The sequence below is a fragment of the Crinia signifera genome, chromosome 6 (assembly GCF_055691185.1).
Source record: "Crinia signifera chromosome 6, ASM5569118v1, whole genome shotgun sequence".
In the NCBI taxonomy this organism is placed as follows: Eukaryota; Metazoa; Chordata; class Amphibia; order Anura; family Myobatrachidae; genus Crinia; species Crinia signifera.
Window position 1 is genome coordinate 167,098,614 of NC_139222.1, and position 18,413 is coordinate 167,117,026.

Sequence of the window (18,413 nt, forward strand, 5' to 3'; positions counted from 1 at the left end):
GTAGGGATGACCATCGATGATTAGAAAACATTGATGGCTGATGGCCGATGTCGAATAGTTTTGCCATCGATAGGGGAGAACCAGATGGTTTCCCAACATCGATGTCAAAGTTAAACAGTTTTGTTTTCCTTTTTCCTGATACACGGAGCATAGCTCTGACCAGGACACTCGTGCAGCCCCGCCACCATATTTTGAATGGCTCACAGTCCAATCAGGCAGAGAAAATGGATGACCATCGATATGTAAAAACATCAAAGGTCATCCATTGCATAGTTATGGATAATCGATGGTCAGTTGCACTATTGCCATCGATGGCAAAGGCAACGATGGCCATCCCTAATGCTGTGTACACACGGGGGCAATATCATCTATAATCGCTGGGAATATGGTCGCAGGCGACCATATTGCCAGTGATTGGAGTGCGCACCAGCGATAATTCGCCGGGTGCGCGCTCCCGTTTTCTGCCCCATTGTAATCGCTGGTCGCAGGAGCTTGCTTCTGCGACCAGCTAATTACCTCTGCGGCTCCCCCAGCAGAGGTTTATTTTCATCAGCAACCATCTCTGGTCGCTGATGAAAAGAAGACACTGAGCAATATATTGCTCAGCAATATATCTCCCCCGTGTGTTCGCACCTTATCACAATGCTCTGCTCCCGGACTTCCCTCTTGATGTTTGATTACTATCACCTGTGTTGAAACACCTTTCTCATCAATTAACCTGTTCAACACAGGTGATGGTAAACACACATGAGAGGAAAGTCCAGGAGCAGAGCAATGTGTCCCTCCTGGAGAGGGTCATGTTGGGAGGTATGCTACCTGACCCTCTCCATGAGGGAGAAAATGCTCTGTTCCTGAACGTTCCAGGTAATGTATGATTGCCATCACCTGTGGTGAAACACCTTTCTAATCATCCAAGGTGATGGCACTCACATACCTCCCAACTGTCACGATTACAGCGGGACAGTCCCGATTTTCGGGTCCTGTCCCGCTGTCCCACCCGCGGCAGGCATTGTCCCGCTGCGGGGGGTGGCAGTTGGGAGACCCCCCAATCTAATAGAATAGACGCTGTGCGCATGCGCACAGCGTCTATTCTCGTATGAAAATGAGGTCGCGGCTAATTAGCATAAGCCTTTTCGGGCGCTCGCGCGGAGGCGTGCGAGTGTCCCTAGTATTTCCCCAACGCAGAAGTTGGGAGGTATGCACTCATACATTATCAGGGAAGTTCAGAAACAGCATTGTTTTCTCCCTCATGGAGAGGGTCGGGTAGGGAAGTATGGTATAATGTAGGTAATAAGGAGATTGTCAATCAAGCATAATTGTTACCACTTTTAGTTTTAAAGTCTGTTGTGGGATCCTTCCTAATTCACTAGTCTCTAACTAGGGGTCGGGGAACAAGTTCAGACAGCAGTGAGGTGGCGCTGGGATTGTGTACAGGATGATTATGGGTGTGGTTATTGCAAGCAAACCCGGAAGTCCCCGGTTATTGCTGTGCTGCACAGGGCACTGGCGACGATGGCTGCTCCAGAGGTTAACGCTAGGCGGCTCTTCGTGGAGACTTTCGGAGGAGGCGCCCCTGACATCGCGGTGTTCGCCCCCGGCAGGGTGAACCTGATCGGGGAGCACACAGACTATAATAGCGGCTTTGTGCTGCCTATGGTGAGATCTCTGGTTGGGGGCGTGGCTCAGGTTGTAGCAGCTCACGTGTTGAGTGAGCAGTCACGTGTCGCTGATCCTGCGCTTATGATATGTGTTATGAATGAATACGCGGAAGTAAAGTGTCATTATTACGGGTGACCGAGTCAGACCTTCAGTGGCCGTGGATAGTGTGGGGTCAGGCTCAGGCAGAGCTGTACTCTGTAAATGCAGGACTACAGCTTCTGAAGTTTGTGACGGTATACGGTCACTAAGTTGACAGACATAATGTCGACATGGCTTAGGTTGACTTGGTAATTTGGTCTCCAATCATAAGGTCGACATGGGTTTTTCACTTTTTTTCCCAACTGTCATGTGCCGACAGGCAGTATTGCATGCCCTACCATCCACTAGAATGTGGAGGTATAATATAATACTATTCCATGCCCAAATCATGGTGAGCGTAGCAGTGCACTTTGTTGGTGTCCAAGTCGACATAGGGTTTTCACTTTTTTTTTTTGTCCCCAATGTCGACATGGACACCAACAAAGTGCACTGCTACGCTCACCATGATTTGGGCATGGAATACTTTTATATTATGGGCAGTATTCAATGAGGCCAATTCGCGATGTTTCATGGCGAATTTGTGCTATTTTCACTTTGGAAAGTGAATCCCCTTATTCAAAGTTAATAAGAGCTTTTTAAGTGTGTGTGTGTGTGTGTGTGTGTGTGTGTGTGTATAACTTAGACTTACCTGCTAAATTTAATACCAGGGACTTAAAAAGCTGGAGAGTTTTTGCACTTCCATAGTTCTTTGCACTTTGCAAAAGATTGGTCTATGATCTTCCTTCCTGCATGCATGCAAGGTCATAGACCAGGCATGTCCAAACTATGGCCTTCCAGCTAGGGATGCCAATCCCGGGGCATTTTTTCAATCCCGGGATTCGGGATTGAAAAATGCTCAATCCCGGGATTCCCGGGATCCCAGGATTGGCTTCCCTAATAATAAAAAACACCCTGGCCGCCCAAGCGCTGGGCGGGTGGGTGGCAGGGACCGCTGGGTGGGAGGGCGGGTGGGTGGCAGGGACCGCTGGGTGGCAGGGAGCGCTGGGTGGGAGGGCGGGTGTGTGGCAGGGACCGCTAGGTGGGCGGGTGGATGGCAGGGACCGCTGGGTGGGCGGGTGGGTAGCAGGGACAGGGACCGCTGCCGCTGGGTCCCCGTGAGCGCTGGGTGGGTGAGCGGGCGGGTGGCCGGCCGTGAGTGCTGCCGGCCGTCAGCGCTGGGTGGGTGGGCGGGCAGGTGGCCGGGAGCGCTGGGCGGGCGGGCAGCCGTGGACGTGCGGCTGTGCCCTGCGCAGCGTGACCTCGCAGCGTGACCTCGTCACGCTGCGCACTGCGGGGATTGGGAGAAGCCGGGCAGCGTCTGAGTGCTCAGACGCTGCCCGGCATTAAACTGCGCATGCGCAGTTTAATCCCGAAATCCCGGGATTGGAAATTCCAATCCCGGGATTGAAATCCCGGCGTTTTGGGGGCCAAATCCCGGGATCCCGCCGATCCCGATCCCGGGATTGGCCACCCTACTTCCAGCTGTTTTAAAACTACAAGTCCCATCATGCTTTACCACAGTTTTGCTATTAGGGAATGGTAAAATTGTGGCAAGGCATGCTGGGATGTGTAGTATCACAACAGCTGGAGGGCCATAGTTTGGACATGCCTGTCATAGACCATCGTTAATGGGTACGAGCATCATAAACAATTTGAGTGATTGGTAGTCTCAACCAATCGGGAACGCCCACACTCTCCTTCATATCGTTCCGCGTGTAGGTACCTTAACAGATGTGTTATCTGAAAGCTTGAAATGATCAGATATCCTGGCTTAACAGTGGGAATTTTCCAAATATATGGCCATACAATTATCTCTGTCCCTCTCCTCAGCAGGAAACCTTCTGCATTTCCTGAACATGGTAAATGCTCGGTATGTGGCAGTGCAAACACTGCCAGATCTGACCAATCAATGATCAGATGAGTCCGGCATATTGAAATATTTCTCATATTCCATCCACTGATCATTGCAACCATACACTATGTGATTATTGTCACAATCTGGCAATAATCTGTGCATTGGGTTGATAATTACATAATGCATTGCTCAGCATCAAGTAGAATGAATTTTATTTAAGGTGCTTTGTGTAAGCCAGACTCTGTTCATGGGGTTGGGGTTGGGGGGGAAAACTGGGGGCAGTTGGGCCTTACTACCCTAGGGGTAATAGGTTACCTTCTGTGGTATATAAACTGTGTTTCTGCACACCTAATTGGGGTCCCCAATGTATGGGAATCTTCCTTTACAAGTGTCGCCAGGGGAGAATTCCCAAATGGGTTTTCAGAAAGGTCTATACTAGACTTCTTTAGCTACCGTGGGTCCTGAGCCCAGGACCTACGGCCTCTCCTGGCAATTTGTATGGGAAGTGTAAGTCTGAGTGGACAGTCTTGCCTGGTGGAGTGTGCAGAGAGGTGCCTCCAAAAAAGGCTTCAGGCGATTCTTGCAGGAACCCCCTTACAAACAAACTCCAAACTTTCTACTATAGCCAACCGGGATACCCTTAGGAAAAAGCAGCACCTGCGTTTAGTTTAGGACATCACATAGGCAGAGCGCAGTGTTTATAAATACTTATTGCTCAGCCCATTAGTGTAAAGCAAAAACAGTTGTATTTTGTAGCTATTTTCCTAATTTGAACACTATATATTTTTAGAAAATACAATTTATACTCTGCTTTGTTACATAGTTAGAGCACTTGATATGTGAGTGTGAGCCTTCCATTGTAATCTATTTTTGTGTTTATTCTAGCACCCTGCACCAGACAGGAAAGAGGAACTGCACTGGTTGTGACAGGTGCATGGTGCTAGAGTTACCACTACATTTACAAAGGCAAATTCTTTCCCAAATGGACAAAACCATGTCCACTGCAGGTGGGGGCAGATGTAAGGGCCCCCATACATTAGGCCGAAGTCGGACCCAATTTTCCTGCGAGTCGGCCCCGGTAGCTCTCCGGGAGGCTCACATACAATTTGGCACTTGATGTGCCATTTGATGTGCCATTTTTTACATGTGATAAATCGCATGCGATTTATCACGTAAAAAAACCAGAGAGCTGCAGGGCGGTGAGGAGCAGTGTGGGGGTGGGCAGCGGCGGTGCCAGTGAGGAGCAGGTGGGGGGCAGCGGCAGTAGTGGGGGCTGGCAGTAGCAGCTCTGAAATGAGTGCCGTGCCGGTGGGGCGGGCGGCGATCATCAGTGTGTGCACTGCAGCGCTGCAGCGGGAGGGCAGCAGCGGCTATTACAACTTTAAAATAACATGTCAAATGACTGTCCGGTTTTTGATTGGCTGAGAAAGAGTACTCTCAGCCAATCAGTGGCCGGAATTTGCCTTTGTGAGTGAACTAGAATAAGGTCCGTAATCTGATACTTATTTACCAATTGCAGTTATCTGGTCTGTATTAGTTATTTAAAACTCATTTAATATCATTCTCCGTAGCAGAGAACTGTGAGATTATGCACTAGGTAATTATATTAGGTGTGGCTAATGCTGTTGTATATTTCTGGAGATGTAATAGAACATTTGTGTGCAGGCCCTTCCTCTCATCACTGTTGTAGTGGGCACCCAGCGGGATGATGGAAAGATATGCATTGTGACCACAGCTGATGGAGCAGACCAGCCTTACAGAGTTGAGTTTGAGGCCCCGAGTGTGGACAGACCCTTAACCGCTGGGACTCCTAAGTGGGCTAACTATGTAAAGGGAGTAATTCAGCATTATAGAGGTGAGCAGGATTACAATGCACAACTTTGCAAAGTGTCAAGCCCTGTACACACGCTTAGATTTGCTTGAGATTTGATGTTAGATTTGATTTTCTATTAGATCTGGCATTAGATCATCCCATTTGATTTGGCATTAGATCTGTACTTTTGCATTCGATTCGATTTCACAATGTAGGCACAATGTACTCATTCGATTTACTGGATCGAATTCGAGATTTCCTTGGCTGCACAGTAGATTTTTCTATTCGATTTTGAGAAAACGGGAGCACACATCGAATCGAATGCAGATCGAAAGTGTCCTAAAAACCATTCGATGTGGATTCTATTTTGCTTCTATAAGCAAAATCGAATCGAAAACAGGGAACAATCTAAGCATGTGTACACAGCTTCAGGGTCTGTGGCTTTTGACATTGGTTTTGGTTCCTACAGCAAAGTCTGACTTCTTTATCTTTTGATTATTGTATATATTTCTTACTATCAATGTAGAAAAATAATTTCCTTTGTCATCCAGTAACATATTCTGTCCTCTTTCAGCTGGACCTATACCTGGTTTCAATGCAGTGATTGCCACCAGCGTTCCATTGGGGGGAGGTCTATCCAGTTCTGCATCTGTAGAAGTTGCAATGTACACCTTTCTTCAGCAGCTATGCCCAGGTAACACTGTGCACACTATTCTTACCATAGGCTGCATGGAAATCTGATTGGGATACGGATACTAGGTCTACAAGCATTAAGTCGACATGGGTTAGGTCGACACACACATTAGGTCGACATGGGGAAGGTCAACAGTCATAAGGTCGACATGGGGTATTTCACTTTTTTGTGCCGGCAGGCGGTATTTCACGCCCTACCATCTACTAGGGCGTGGTGGAAGAATAAAATAGTGTGCCCGAAGCATGGAGAGGGATGGCTGTTCTACGTTTCAGTGTCCATGTCGACTGTGTCCACATTCAGGAGAAAAACCTTATGTCGATCTAATGCTTGTGTGGACCTAATGACCCTGTCAACCTAACCAATGTTGACCTTCATGCATGTTGACCTAGTGATGTCGACCTAGTTGGTGTCTATCCAATGATCCATACCCATCTGATTTTGTACACAGGGGGAGCTTTCAGATACATGAAACAGAGCTTACATGGGTGCACAGGCACAAATGAGGTTCCTATAATAGTAATTTGCAGTAACAGAGTACAGCAGGGCTCGACAAAACCCGGGGGCCAGGTCGCCATGGTGACCAGATTCTGCTTCCTGGTGACCAGATTTGCCAGGAAACAGAACCCCCGGGCAGAGTGGTGGCTTGATAGCAGCGGGCAGCGCAGTTCACAGCTCTTTCGGGTCCTGGCTGCTGGGAGATGGACAGGGAGAGGCAGGGACTCTGTAAGACTAAGGTCCCCGTGGCTTGCTATCCTATCAGCACTTACAGCAGCCTTGGGTGCCCGTTTCAGACACATAAAAAGATGTCGCCACAGTGGGTTAATGTTCAATATAACAGCCAGCATGGCGGCAGCCCGGCAGAGCGGTGCAGAACTCTCCCGGCTGCCACTGCATCAGAGCAGGTCAGCAGCGAGCCTATTTCACGACCTAATCGGGAGCCGTGCTTGAGCTTTGAAATAGGCGCGCTGCTGACCTGCTCTTATACAGCGCCAGCCGGGAGAGTTCTGCACCGGGCTGCCGCCGTGCTGGCTGTTATATTGAACATTAACCCACTGTGGCGCCATCTTTTTACGTGTCTGAAACGGGCACCCAAGGCTGCTGTAAGTGCTGATAGGATAGCAAGCCACGGGGACCCGCTGCTTACAGAGACGCTGCTGCCAGCTCCCTGCCTCTCCCTGTCCATCCATCTCCCGTGTTTTACCGGGCTGCCACTATGCTGGCTGTTGCATTGAACATTATAACCCACCACGGGGACCCGCTGCTTATGCAGAGGCACCAGAGAAGAGTTTTTTTTTCTCAGTCTGCCCCTGCCTGGCATCAAGCCACAAACCCATAGCAATGAGCATGTAGGTAAGCAGCACTGTGGCATTATATGCCATGGGCATTATGGTGTGTGGTAATATATGTAATGGGCATTACGGTGTTTGGTTTACCGTGTAATGGACATTACGATGTGTGGGGTATATGTAATGAGCATTATTGTGTGTGGTATAGTATGCAAAAGGTTTTTAAGTGTGTGGCGTAATGGGCATTGTGGCATGTGGGTATGTGACATGTGTAATAGGCATAATGGTGTTACGTTTTGGCGCACACTGTCACTATTTTTTTCTGGGTCCTACATTTTCATCCAGGCTCCTAGATTTTTAAAAAATTTTGTCAAGCCCTGGAGTACAGGTACACACTTTGTATGTGTAAAAATGCTATATAAAATACACATTCATTTACTGATTAGTAGAAATTGGTTGTCATACTTTGTACAAAGGCAAAGTACACATTTCTGGAATAGTTGTTTTTGATGTACCATTGGATTAATATGCTAAAAAGGTTGGAGAGTAAACATGTCTATGGGTGGAACAGCAGCTATAATATGGGGGAAAAGTAGTGTAATGTGCAATGGTGTGTATCACATGATACGTCTAATTTTCTGACCTTGCAACAAAATCCATTGAGATACAATTGGAGGAGCTGATTTGCGGGATAGCCGAGACAGCAGTCTTGCTTTTTAGTATAAAATGGAACATAGAGAGGAAAAGGGTTACAGCATAAGAGATGGACAATGTCTTGGTCGACACCTGAAAATGGTTGACATACCATAGGTCACATTGGCAGAGGTCGACACAAGTGTATGGGTGAAATGGTCGACCTACCATATGTTGGCATTGGCAGAATGGTAACACAAACTTAAGGCCGATATGGACGAGTGCCGATATTTCTCCCTGTGGGAAATATCGTCGGTCCCTTAGAATTATAGAAATAAATGCACTTGAAACACTGTGACGCATCCAGAGAGAATCTTGCAGACCACAGAACAAAAAAGCAAATAGAATCCTACAATTCCAGGTATATATTGCTGTCTCCAGAACGCAAACTAGGAGCAGCAAGCTTTTAAGGTAGTGTTATTGCTTAATCACTTTGTTTAACGCACTGTTGTGGCACACCTGTCTATTATTTTCTTTAGCATGTTTATATAACCTATTGTGTCCTCAGATGATGGTGATGTTGTTCAGAAAGCGCTTGCTTGTCAAAAAGCTGAACATACATTTCCTGGAGTGCCCTGTGGGATCATGGACCAGTTTATTTCAGTGATGGGAAAAGAGGGACATGCTCTTCTCATTGACTGCAGGTCAGTGTGAGGGGAAGGCCATACCCTTAGTGCACACACAAATCAAATTATTTCTACAGGCCACGCAAATATAAGTCAGTGGAGAATTACTTATATTTGCGGCCATTCTGCCGAAGACAGGGCAGGCAGCTGACGTCATGTGATGTCAGCCACCGGCACCCCACGTCACGTCCAAATTCCCTTTGAAATGCTCAGTGTTCCCATGGGTGACATCCAGGTCCGCTGCCCCACTCCTGCCCGCATTACTCCGTGCGAACGGGAGGGCAACTATGTAAGTCGCAGAGTCCCTTCGCCTAGAAAGCCTGCACATGCGCATAAATCATTATGCGCAGTAGCCAAACATTGGCCCCTCATGCGAACAATTGAATTAGAATCAGCCCCTTAGTGGACGCAACACACAAGTCATGAAGATTTATTTTTATTTTTTCATCTCACAGATCCCTGGAGGTCACCCCTCTCCCCCTGACTGATCCCAAACTGTGTGTTCTAATCACCAACTCTAATGTGCGTCATGAGCTAACAGGCAGCGAGTACCCAACTCGCAGGAAACAATGTGAAGAGGCTGCGAGGGCCCTTGGAAAGGAGTCTTTGAGAGATGCCAGCATGGAAGATCTGGAGGGTAATTGGGTTTTGTTAAAATCTAGCGGAGTAAAACATCGGTCAATCAATTCAACAGCAGTCATATGATTGTACAGTTATGTATATGACCTGCCACTTATATCTCATTACAGCCAAGAAGGAAAATCTCAGTGAGGTGTGTTATAGACGAGCACGCCATGTCATCACAGAAATTGAGCGTACATCTAAAGCAGCACAGGCATTGCAGCGGGGGGATTACCGAACGTTTGGTATATTAATGGTGGAGAGTCACAACTCATTAAGGTAAAATACAGTAAAAAAAGCAATAAAATCAGCACCAAGAGGCCTGCAGGGAATGGGCTACATAATCTCTCATTAGACAGTCAATAGATCGAGATGGTCAAAAGGGCGAAATAACAATGGTTGACCCTTTTTTTGTTTTTGTTTTTTTAACAATTTTATTTTAAAATGTATCATCCACTCATACTATGATTGGGAATAGTAACTTAGTAACTATGATTGGGAAAGTTTTTTTGAGTACGGACAGAATCCCCCAATGCCACTGAACTGGGGCAGAATTACATTCCGCCCATTGTGTACATCTTTGGACCCTGTCAGCCTTAGACACAGTCAACGTTTTTACTGTCGACCATATAGGCTTGTCCTGTTGACTATTTATTATACCACACCCCTAAATATTGTAAGTGGATACCAAACCTCCCTCAGCAACCTTTGTTGATATAATGTGGCCGTTACGCCTGTGATATTTCTCTTTAGGGATGACTATGAGGTTAGCTGTCCAGAACTGGATGAACTGGTGTCCATAGCGATAGAAGTTCCAGGTGTGTATGGCAGCAGAATGACCGGTGGAGGCTTTGGAGGCTGCACAGTGACTTTGCTGGAGACTTCAGTTGCAGAGAGAACCAAACAACAAATTCAGGTAACTGATGATAGTCTCATTGTATATGTCCTTATTCACAGAATATTAATTAGGATTAGTTGAAAATAGGTACAGTCAGTCTCTTTAGTATATCAGTCCATTCCAGTCAGAAAAAAACACTTTACACGGCAGCTGTATGAAAATGCATTTATTATCACAAAAGTTAAACCAGCTTTATAGATGGAAATAGTTTGTAAACAAAGCAGAAAGCACAAACCTGTTGGGTACCGTGGGACATTACGTTCTCCCAGCAGTGTTATGCAATGGAATGGAAAGTGCATAACCTAGTTTTATAACAAATGTCTTTTGAATTGAGCAGTAAAGGGTTTCTCTGACGCTATTCCATGACACATCCAATTACTTCTTTGTCTATTCGAAGGCACTTAATCTGGTCTATGTTACATGATCTGCTTCCATACACAACATTTAGAAACAAGCACACATGGCAGTGTTGCTGGGAATTCACGTATAAGGATTGTTGTGCATTTATATTGATGCAAGTCTTTGTGTCTGTCAGAACAAAGAAATCCCATAGGTATAGCCTATAACAATAAGCCTATACTGCGGTACTGGGGTGACACTGTTGCAACTGTGCATAAAATACATGATACATGTATATATTTATTTTTTGTACTGCAGGAAAAGTTCAGAGGATCGGCAACATTTTACATCACTAAACCCTCTGCTGGATCTGGGATTTTAGCACATTAAGTTTGAACAGTACATATGACTTTGCAGTTGTGAAATAAAGCACTTTGGTTTATACCTTCACCGTTCAGTTGTTGCTTGTAATTAAATAACATTACCATTTCACTTTATAAACTCCCATTGCCAGATAAAGTACTTGAATTTCCACTTTATCGGCCACTGCTTGGAATAGAATTAGTCTCTGCTAACTCTGCAATCTTTCTGTCTTAATCATCTCTAGCAACACCATATACCTGTCACCAACCTAACGAAATTCACTACTTTCAGCAAGTTCCCTCTTTTAACATAGACCTTAATGTACATACATTCTCCTTTTCTCGCATAGATCATAAAAAAAGTTATTTACACAGGATGAAAAATATACTTAAATAAAGTTTCTGTCCCACAAAATAAGATGGTTATTAAGCACACAGTAAAAAGCTTGGCAAATGTCTTTAGATGCATGAAGTGAGGAAATTCAGATTTTCATCCTCCGGTACCTTGTATAGCACCTGCGTCAAATGGTTCTGGTCATAACCCCATCCCCTGCATTGCTTGGTCCTATATCATTTTAGTTTACAAGGTGAGATTTGCATGCCACATATAGGATAACACGAGCAGAAGCACAATAGCATCTCCAACAGCATATAGCAGTAAGAAGGAAGTAGTGGCAACGTGTCGCACACAGGTGGCACACAAGCTTGACTGATAACCCATTGTTCAGTGTAGCCGTGTGCTACATCTCTACGCATCATAGAATTGACGTTCTACCTGCCGGCTGAGGGATCCACCTGACATCATTGTTCGTGTCACATACTCTTTGGTGACTTGCTGAGTGACTGTGCCAGAGCTTTCCATGCGGTGAGTGCTAACAGTCATACCATCTGCAAGTGGAAATATGAGAAGTCGGCAAATATGCCAGTGAGATTGCACATCTCCTAGTGAGTTCAACCACAAATATAAACTAGACCAAATTAAAGAATGTGTGTGTGGATGTATTCAACCCCCTACAAAGTCAACAGGGTGCTTGTTTAGCTTCACAGTGGCAGTTACGTAGTGCTGTATTAAGAATACCAATACAGCACTATGCTGCCTACGTAAACTATGTAACTGCTTCTTCTGTAGCCCTGAAACTAAAAACAATGGTTAATATCCCCACTATCCATGTCAGTATCCACGTCAGCGTGGAGTTGATTTTATAAAGTGTGTAGAGCGGACGCAACCGCTCGCCACGCTTCGGGCTCGGTGGGTCGCTGTGCTCGCCACACTTCATATAATCAACTCCACGCCGACGTGGATAGAGGCGAAATGATGTGGATAGTGGGGGAAATGTGTGTGTGTGTGTTATACTTACCCTCCTTCAGCCCGGGCCCCCGCGTCCGCTGGGTCCCTGCGATCCACAGATGGGTCCCCCCCTCCTCTGGCAGTCACTCCCCGGCACCATCGTTCAGTCCCCCTCCTCCGGCACTGCCAGCATACAATGTACGCAATTAGCGTAGTGCCGCTGGGGGAGCAAGGAAACCATGTGATGCTCCCCCAGCGGCAATGCACTGAATTACCTACATTGCTGGCACCGGGGAGTGACTGCCAGAGGAGGGCGACTGAAAGCTGCCGCCCTTTGCCTGTGACTGTCTCCTGTGGGGATCGGTAAGTATAAAACCCACCCTGCTCCATCTGCCACCCACCACCCTGGTCCCAGTGTCGTTTCCCGGCGGCGCATGCTACGCTGACAAGGTAGCCTAAGCTACCTTGTTAGTATAGCGTAGAGCTGCCACCATGAAACTAAACAAGTACCGTCAACAGATTTAGGGCCAGATGTATCTTGATTGAAAAGTGAAAAAATGGAGAGTGATAAATAACTAGCCAATCAGCTCCTAACTGCCATGTTACAGGCTGGGTTTAAAAAATTACAGGAGTTGATTGGCTGGTGGTTAACTATAAAGAAAAAGCATGGCCATGATTTACCTGTGTAGAAGGGATCTGCTACAGTGGAGTGAGTAGTACTGGTCTGACTGTATTCTGTTGGGAGATTGAAGACCTCTCTGCGGGTGATTTGTTGTGTCCCAAACTGAGAGAAATTTCCTATAAGAAAACAGAAGATCAGTGGACTAGAGCTTCTTGTAGTACAGTGAGAGCTGCACACTAGTAGGTATAGTTCATAACATGGTGCTTTGTTCAAAGCTGACTGACTGGTAGTTTGTCTCCGGCCACTTTATCTCTCTAGAAAGGCTTTGCACATAGACCCATTAACTAACCAACGAGCGTTGTTAGCGAAGCTACTTCACTCATAATGCTCGATCTTTCTCGGCACAGGGCGCTGCAGCACACTGTGTGCTGAGTGAGGTGTCACACACAGCGATTTACATGCATTTTCTGAGCGATTTAGTAAAATCGCTCAGAAAATGCCATAATGTGTAGGGCCCCTAAGTCACAGTGGAATTAGAAAACAGATTACAGTTGTGCAACATTTTAAAACAGTGGACAGAGGTGTGGAACCAATGCTTTAAGACATCTCAGTAGTTTATTTGGTACGTATATGTTAGTTGGGCGCCCACTATAGTTAGTACGCTCATACCCTCACTATCCATGTCGGCATGGAGTTGATTTTATATAGTGTGGCAAGCTGACGTGGAAAACTAAGCAAATAGCTTAGTGGACGCCCAACTAACATATATAAGTACCGTTTATTTTACTGAATTATAGTCCTATTTTAGAGCCAAATTCCAAAGATGTATTAAAAGTACATGTACTATAGGAACTGATTGGGACACAAGTTAAAACGCCAACACATTCTGCAATTGTCAGCAATCTGCATGCGGCATATACAGCTTGGCAGGAGATACGGGAGCAGATCATTTGCTTTGTGTATGGTCGCCTCTTTCCCTCTGTGAAAATGGCATTTGTGAGCAGTTACTATGCAAATGCATGGGACAGATTGATTTAATTGGAATGTTGTGGGTGTGTAGCCCAACTTCTTCTGTGCTTGTCTGAGATGCGTGGTTGGAGATTTATTGTGGCCAATAAAAAGCCTGATCCAGATGTCTTGCTCATGTTAAGCATGCAACTCGGCCAATGAAATGGAGGCCCAGTTAGAAAGTCAGACACAAAACATCTCCAAAGTTGGACATAATTAGAGCTGTGGTTTTTCTTTTGAGGGGGGGTGAGTTGTATTTGGCAATGTTGTAAATCAACAACAAGTAAACGATTCTAGCACATTTTCAACAAATAAACATTTTTAAAATGATTTATCCTTAAAAATCTGAAATATACTATCTTTCAAAAAGCGTCATGTAGTGCATGTAGTGTACATGTCATTTTTCATTCATGCCAATGGTGGTCACTGGGACAGTGGGGTGTGGGTGGAGCTTCAGCTACAGGCACCAAGTAGAATAGAGTTCTTCAAGTGCAGCCCAGGCTCCTCCTCCTCCACGCCCCTACAGGCTTCAGTTGTTTCTTGGTGCCTCAAGGCACAGGTACCATGGGACAGGGCTCTGTGCCCTGTCTGAAATCTTCATTTTTATTTAAAAATGTATTTATTTATTTTTTACACGGAGACAGCGTTACGCTGCTCCCCTGTGGCTGGCAGCGGCGCGCTGACTTTCATAGCCAGACCCGCCGCTCTCCTCATGATACGGAGGACGCCGCGCTCCACCACAGGTAAGCGGGCCCTCCATGTGAGGGGACGCGCGCACCATTTTATGTGCGCACCGCTAGCGGTCGAGTCACTGGGCGGGGTGCAGCCCGGGTGACCCTGGCAGTGGCACCCAGTCTTTTCTGCGCGGCCACTAGACCACCAGGGAGCCGTACTGTGGAGCGCCATTTTTGTTAATGGCGCAGGGCACTGATGGTTCCAGGGGAGGCGGGGCCTTGATCCACAGCTCCCCGCCTCCACGCTCAGAGCGGCATAACGCTGTTTTCCCGCCTGAGCTTAGCTTCCCCACGCCCCAGCAGCGTACTGAAGACGCCATTACGCGGGACTACACTGTGGGAGAAGTGCACCGGAATCCCTGCTCCTCTACACGCTACAGGAACAGGTTTTTTCTGCAGCCCTCTGTACCTCAGTATTTAGCTGAGTGTCAGAGAGTATAGTGTCTTTTCTACTGTCATCCATCTGTATACCTTTATAGTTTCAGAGGGTGTTACTGTCCACTGTGTTATTGTAACCAGTGCACACAGGGCCTGTCTGTGTTAAAATGTCACAGAAAAACCCCAAAGCAAAGCCAGCTAGGGATTCACCTAAGCTGCATGCTTATACATGCACTAACTGTAAGGAGAATTATTCCTCCATACAGGAGCAAGCTGGTTTGTGTGAACGCTGTTCTGCACAGGACTCCCTGGGGGGCCCCTCAGTCCCAACACATGGGGTACCCAGTTGGACTTCCACTCTCTCAGCAGCCATGAAGGAGTTAGCTACTCAGTTAGCTGCAAACAGAGAGTCTGCTGCGCAGCCATTGCCAGCTCAGCCTGCTGTTGCTGCATCAGAGCCGGCCTGGGTACAGGGTTTATCCTCCTCTGTTCAGGATTTAGTCCAGGTGTCTGCTTCTCTGCAATCTGCATTGAGGGCTCCACCTAAACGCAAAGCACAAGCTCCTTTAGCCTCTAACCAATCAGATGCTGGGGATGACTTGGACGACCAGGTGCTGGTCGACACAGACGATGATGTTGACATAGATGAACCTGATAAGGAGGAAAGAATGACCCAGTCCAGAGTAGACTCCTTAGTTAAGGCTGTTAGGATGTCTCTCAATATACAGGACACCCAGGCCACAGCACCTGACACACTTCTTTTTAAAAAGAAAAAGGAGTTGGCTCTTTTTCCCTCAAATTCAGACTTAAATGAGGTCTTATCTGAAGCGTGGCAACACCCTAACAAAAAGTTTTTAGTGTCCAAACGCCTGATTTCCTTCTTCCCGTTCGCTCCAGCGGACCGTAAGAAATGGGAGGAGCCTCCACAGGTTGATGCTCACGTAGCCCGCCTAGTTAAGGCTACTACCCTTCCCATTCCTACAGTGGCCTCTCTTAAAGATCCTACTGATAGGAAGATTGAACACTGCCTAAAATCAGTGTTCTCCAATGCTGGTGTGTCAGCAAGACCAGCTATGGCCTCAGCCTGGGTAGCAAAGGCAATTGCAACTTGGGCTGACTCCCTGCAGGAGCAGATTTCCTCAGGTACACGTCGCTCTGAATTGTTATCAACGGTGGACCTCATTAGGGAAGGGGCCACATACCTGGAAGAGGCAGCGATAGATGCAGCTGCCCTCTCCTCAAAAATTTCAGCTTCTTCAATTGCTGCCTGGCGTGCACTGTGGCTGCGTACTTGGAACGCAGATTCTGATTCCAAAAAGGCATTAGAGGCCCTTCCATTCTCAGGGGAGGTTCTGTTCGGCTCTGAGCTGGACAAGATTGTAGCCACCATTGCAACGTCCAAAACAGCTTTTCTGCCTTCGGCACCGGCTAGGCCTAGATCTCAGTCCTTTCGGACCTTCCGTCCACAGGGGAGGCCCAGGGGTCAGCCTTCATCAAGGGCGCAGGCCCCCACAAGGCGTCCATCCGCTCCCAAGACCAAACAGTCCTGGGCGGGTCGCCGTCAGGCCCCAAAACAGGCCGACAAGCCCTCAGCATGAGGATCAGGCGGCCCACCAACCACATCAGGTGGGCGGTCGCCTGTTGTCATTTGCCGGGGTTTGGCAGGCCACTACCACCGACAGGTGGGTAAACACCATAGTGGCCCAGGGTTACTCCCTCTCCTTTCAGGGGCGTCCGCCATCTCGGTTTTTCACAACAAGCATGCCCCGGGAGAAGGACAGAGCGGCTGCTCTGAACAGCTCCATTCACACCCTGCTGGCAGCAGGGGTCATAGTACCTGTCCCACTTTCTCAGCGAGGAGCAGGTTTCTACTCAAGCCTGTTCCTGGTGACAAAGCCGGACGGGTCATACCGGCCCATCCTCAATCTGAAGGGCCTGAACAAACATCTCTGTATTCCCAAGTTCAGGATGGAGTCCCTCAGGTCTATCCTGCAAGCTCTGGAACCGGGGGACTTCATGGCATCCCTGGACATCCAGGATGCCTACCTCCATGTGCCAATTCGATCGGACAGCCAGTGCTACCTCAGGTTTGCAGTCAAAAGCAACCACTACCAGTTCATAGCCCTCCCCTTCGGGCTGTCGACCGCGCCACAAATCTTTACAAAGATTATGGCCACCATGGCGGCGGCCCTAAGGGCCCAGGGCGTTCGTCTACTACCATATCTAGACGACCTCTTGATACTGGCTCAATCCGCACAGACACTCCAGAGGCATCTGGAGCTAACGGTTTCCCTCCTGCAGACCCACGGCTGGCTCATAAATTGGAAAAAATCCTCAACAACCCCATCACAGCGGATGGTGCATCTAGGAGCCTTGATAGACACAAAAACTCTCAGGGTTTACCTGCCGGAGGACAAGTGGATACTCCTCAGAGACCTCCTGAAACTCTTCCTGAAGCAACACAGGGTCTCTGTGCACCTGTGCATGAAAGTCCTAGGCAAGATGGTCTCTTGTTACGACATGGCGGAATTTGCGCAGTTCCATTCCAGGCCCCTGCAGAGGGAAATGCTGCGTCACTGGAACCGTTCCCAACCAAGCCTGAAATCGCAGACCTTTGTTCTGTCCAGGCAGACACGTCTGTCGCTCACATGGTGGCTCAGTCCTCTAAACCTTCAAAAAGGGCGCCAGTTTGTCATCCCTCAATGGGTGATGTTAACAACGGACGCCAGCCTCCGAGGGTGGGGAGCTGTTCTGGCAGAACATTCCTTCCAAGGCCGTTGGTCGAGGGAGGAGGCGCTGCTCCCAATAAACATACTGGAGCTAAGAGCCATCCTGCTAGCCCTCAAGTCAGCAGGCCCTCTGATTCACTCCAAACCGGTGAAGATTCAATCAGACAATGCCACTGCGGTGGCATACGTCAACCACCAGGGGGGGACCAGGAGCCTAGCAGCCATGAGGGAGGTAACATCGATTCTGCAGTGGGCAGAACATCACCTGTTAGCTTTGTCAGCGGTACACATACCAGGGGTTCAGAACTGGGAGGCCGATTTTCTGAGCCGCCAGGAGGTACAGTCAGGCGAATGGGGGCTCCACGAGAATGTGTTCCAGGAACTAGTCAACAGATGGGGACTCCCGCAAATAGACCTAATGGCCTCAAGCGTCAACAAAAAGTTACCCCGCTACGGGGCTCGCTCCAGGGACCCACAGGCATATCTGGTGGATGCCCTGTCGGCTCCATGGCCATTCTCCCTGGTCTACATTTTTCCTCCAGTGGCACTGCTACCAAGAGTCCTCAGGCGCCTCAAACAAGAAGGGACCACAGCAATCCTCCTGGCCCCAGACTGGCCCCGCAGAGCCTGGTACTCAGACCTTCGGGAGATGTCTCTGCAGCCACCTTGGAGACTGCCAGCTCGTCCGGACTTGCTAGTACAAGGACCATGCCTTCATCCGAATCTAGGC

At 47.8% G+C, this 18,413-nt stretch overlaps 2 protein-coding genes across 4 annotated transcripts in view; one reads left to right on the top strand and one right to left on the bottom strand.

The window, feature by feature from the left end:
* The first annotated feature begins 1,452 nt into the window (after window positions 1-1,452).
* GALK1 (galactokinase 1) lies at window positions 1,453-11,012 on the top strand. The gene is made up of 8 exons (XM_083147983.1): window positions 1,453-1,656; window positions 5,258-5,447; window positions 5,980-6,099; window positions 8,587-8,722; window positions 9,160-9,341; window positions 9,454-9,604; window positions 10,079-10,241; window positions 10,881-11,012. Exons 1-8 carry the CDS (start codon window positions 1,513-1,515, stop codon window positions 10,950-10,952), a joined length of 1,158 nt encoding a protein of 385 aa, XP_083004109.1. The 5' UTR covers window positions 1,453-1,512; the 3' UTR covers window positions 10,953-11,012.
* The window catches only part of ITGB4 (integrin subunit beta 4), an 80,639-nt gene continuing 72,603 nt past the window's right edge, over window positions 10,378-18,413 (bottom strand). For 2 of the 3 annotated variants that reach the window (XM_083147980.1, XM_083147981.1), the window contains 2 exons: window positions 12,894-13,010; window positions 10,380-11,812 (listed from right to left, as the gene is read on the bottom strand). In XM_083147980.1, coding sequence (XP_083004106.1) covers window positions 11,673-11,812; window positions 12,894-13,010 — 257 coding nt within the window. In that variant the 3' untranslated portion in view covers window positions 10,380-11,672. Of the gene's footprint in view, window positions 11,813-12,893; window positions 13,011-18,413 lie in introns of all 3 variants that reach the window. The other variant, XM_083147982.1, reaches the window with a different exon arrangement.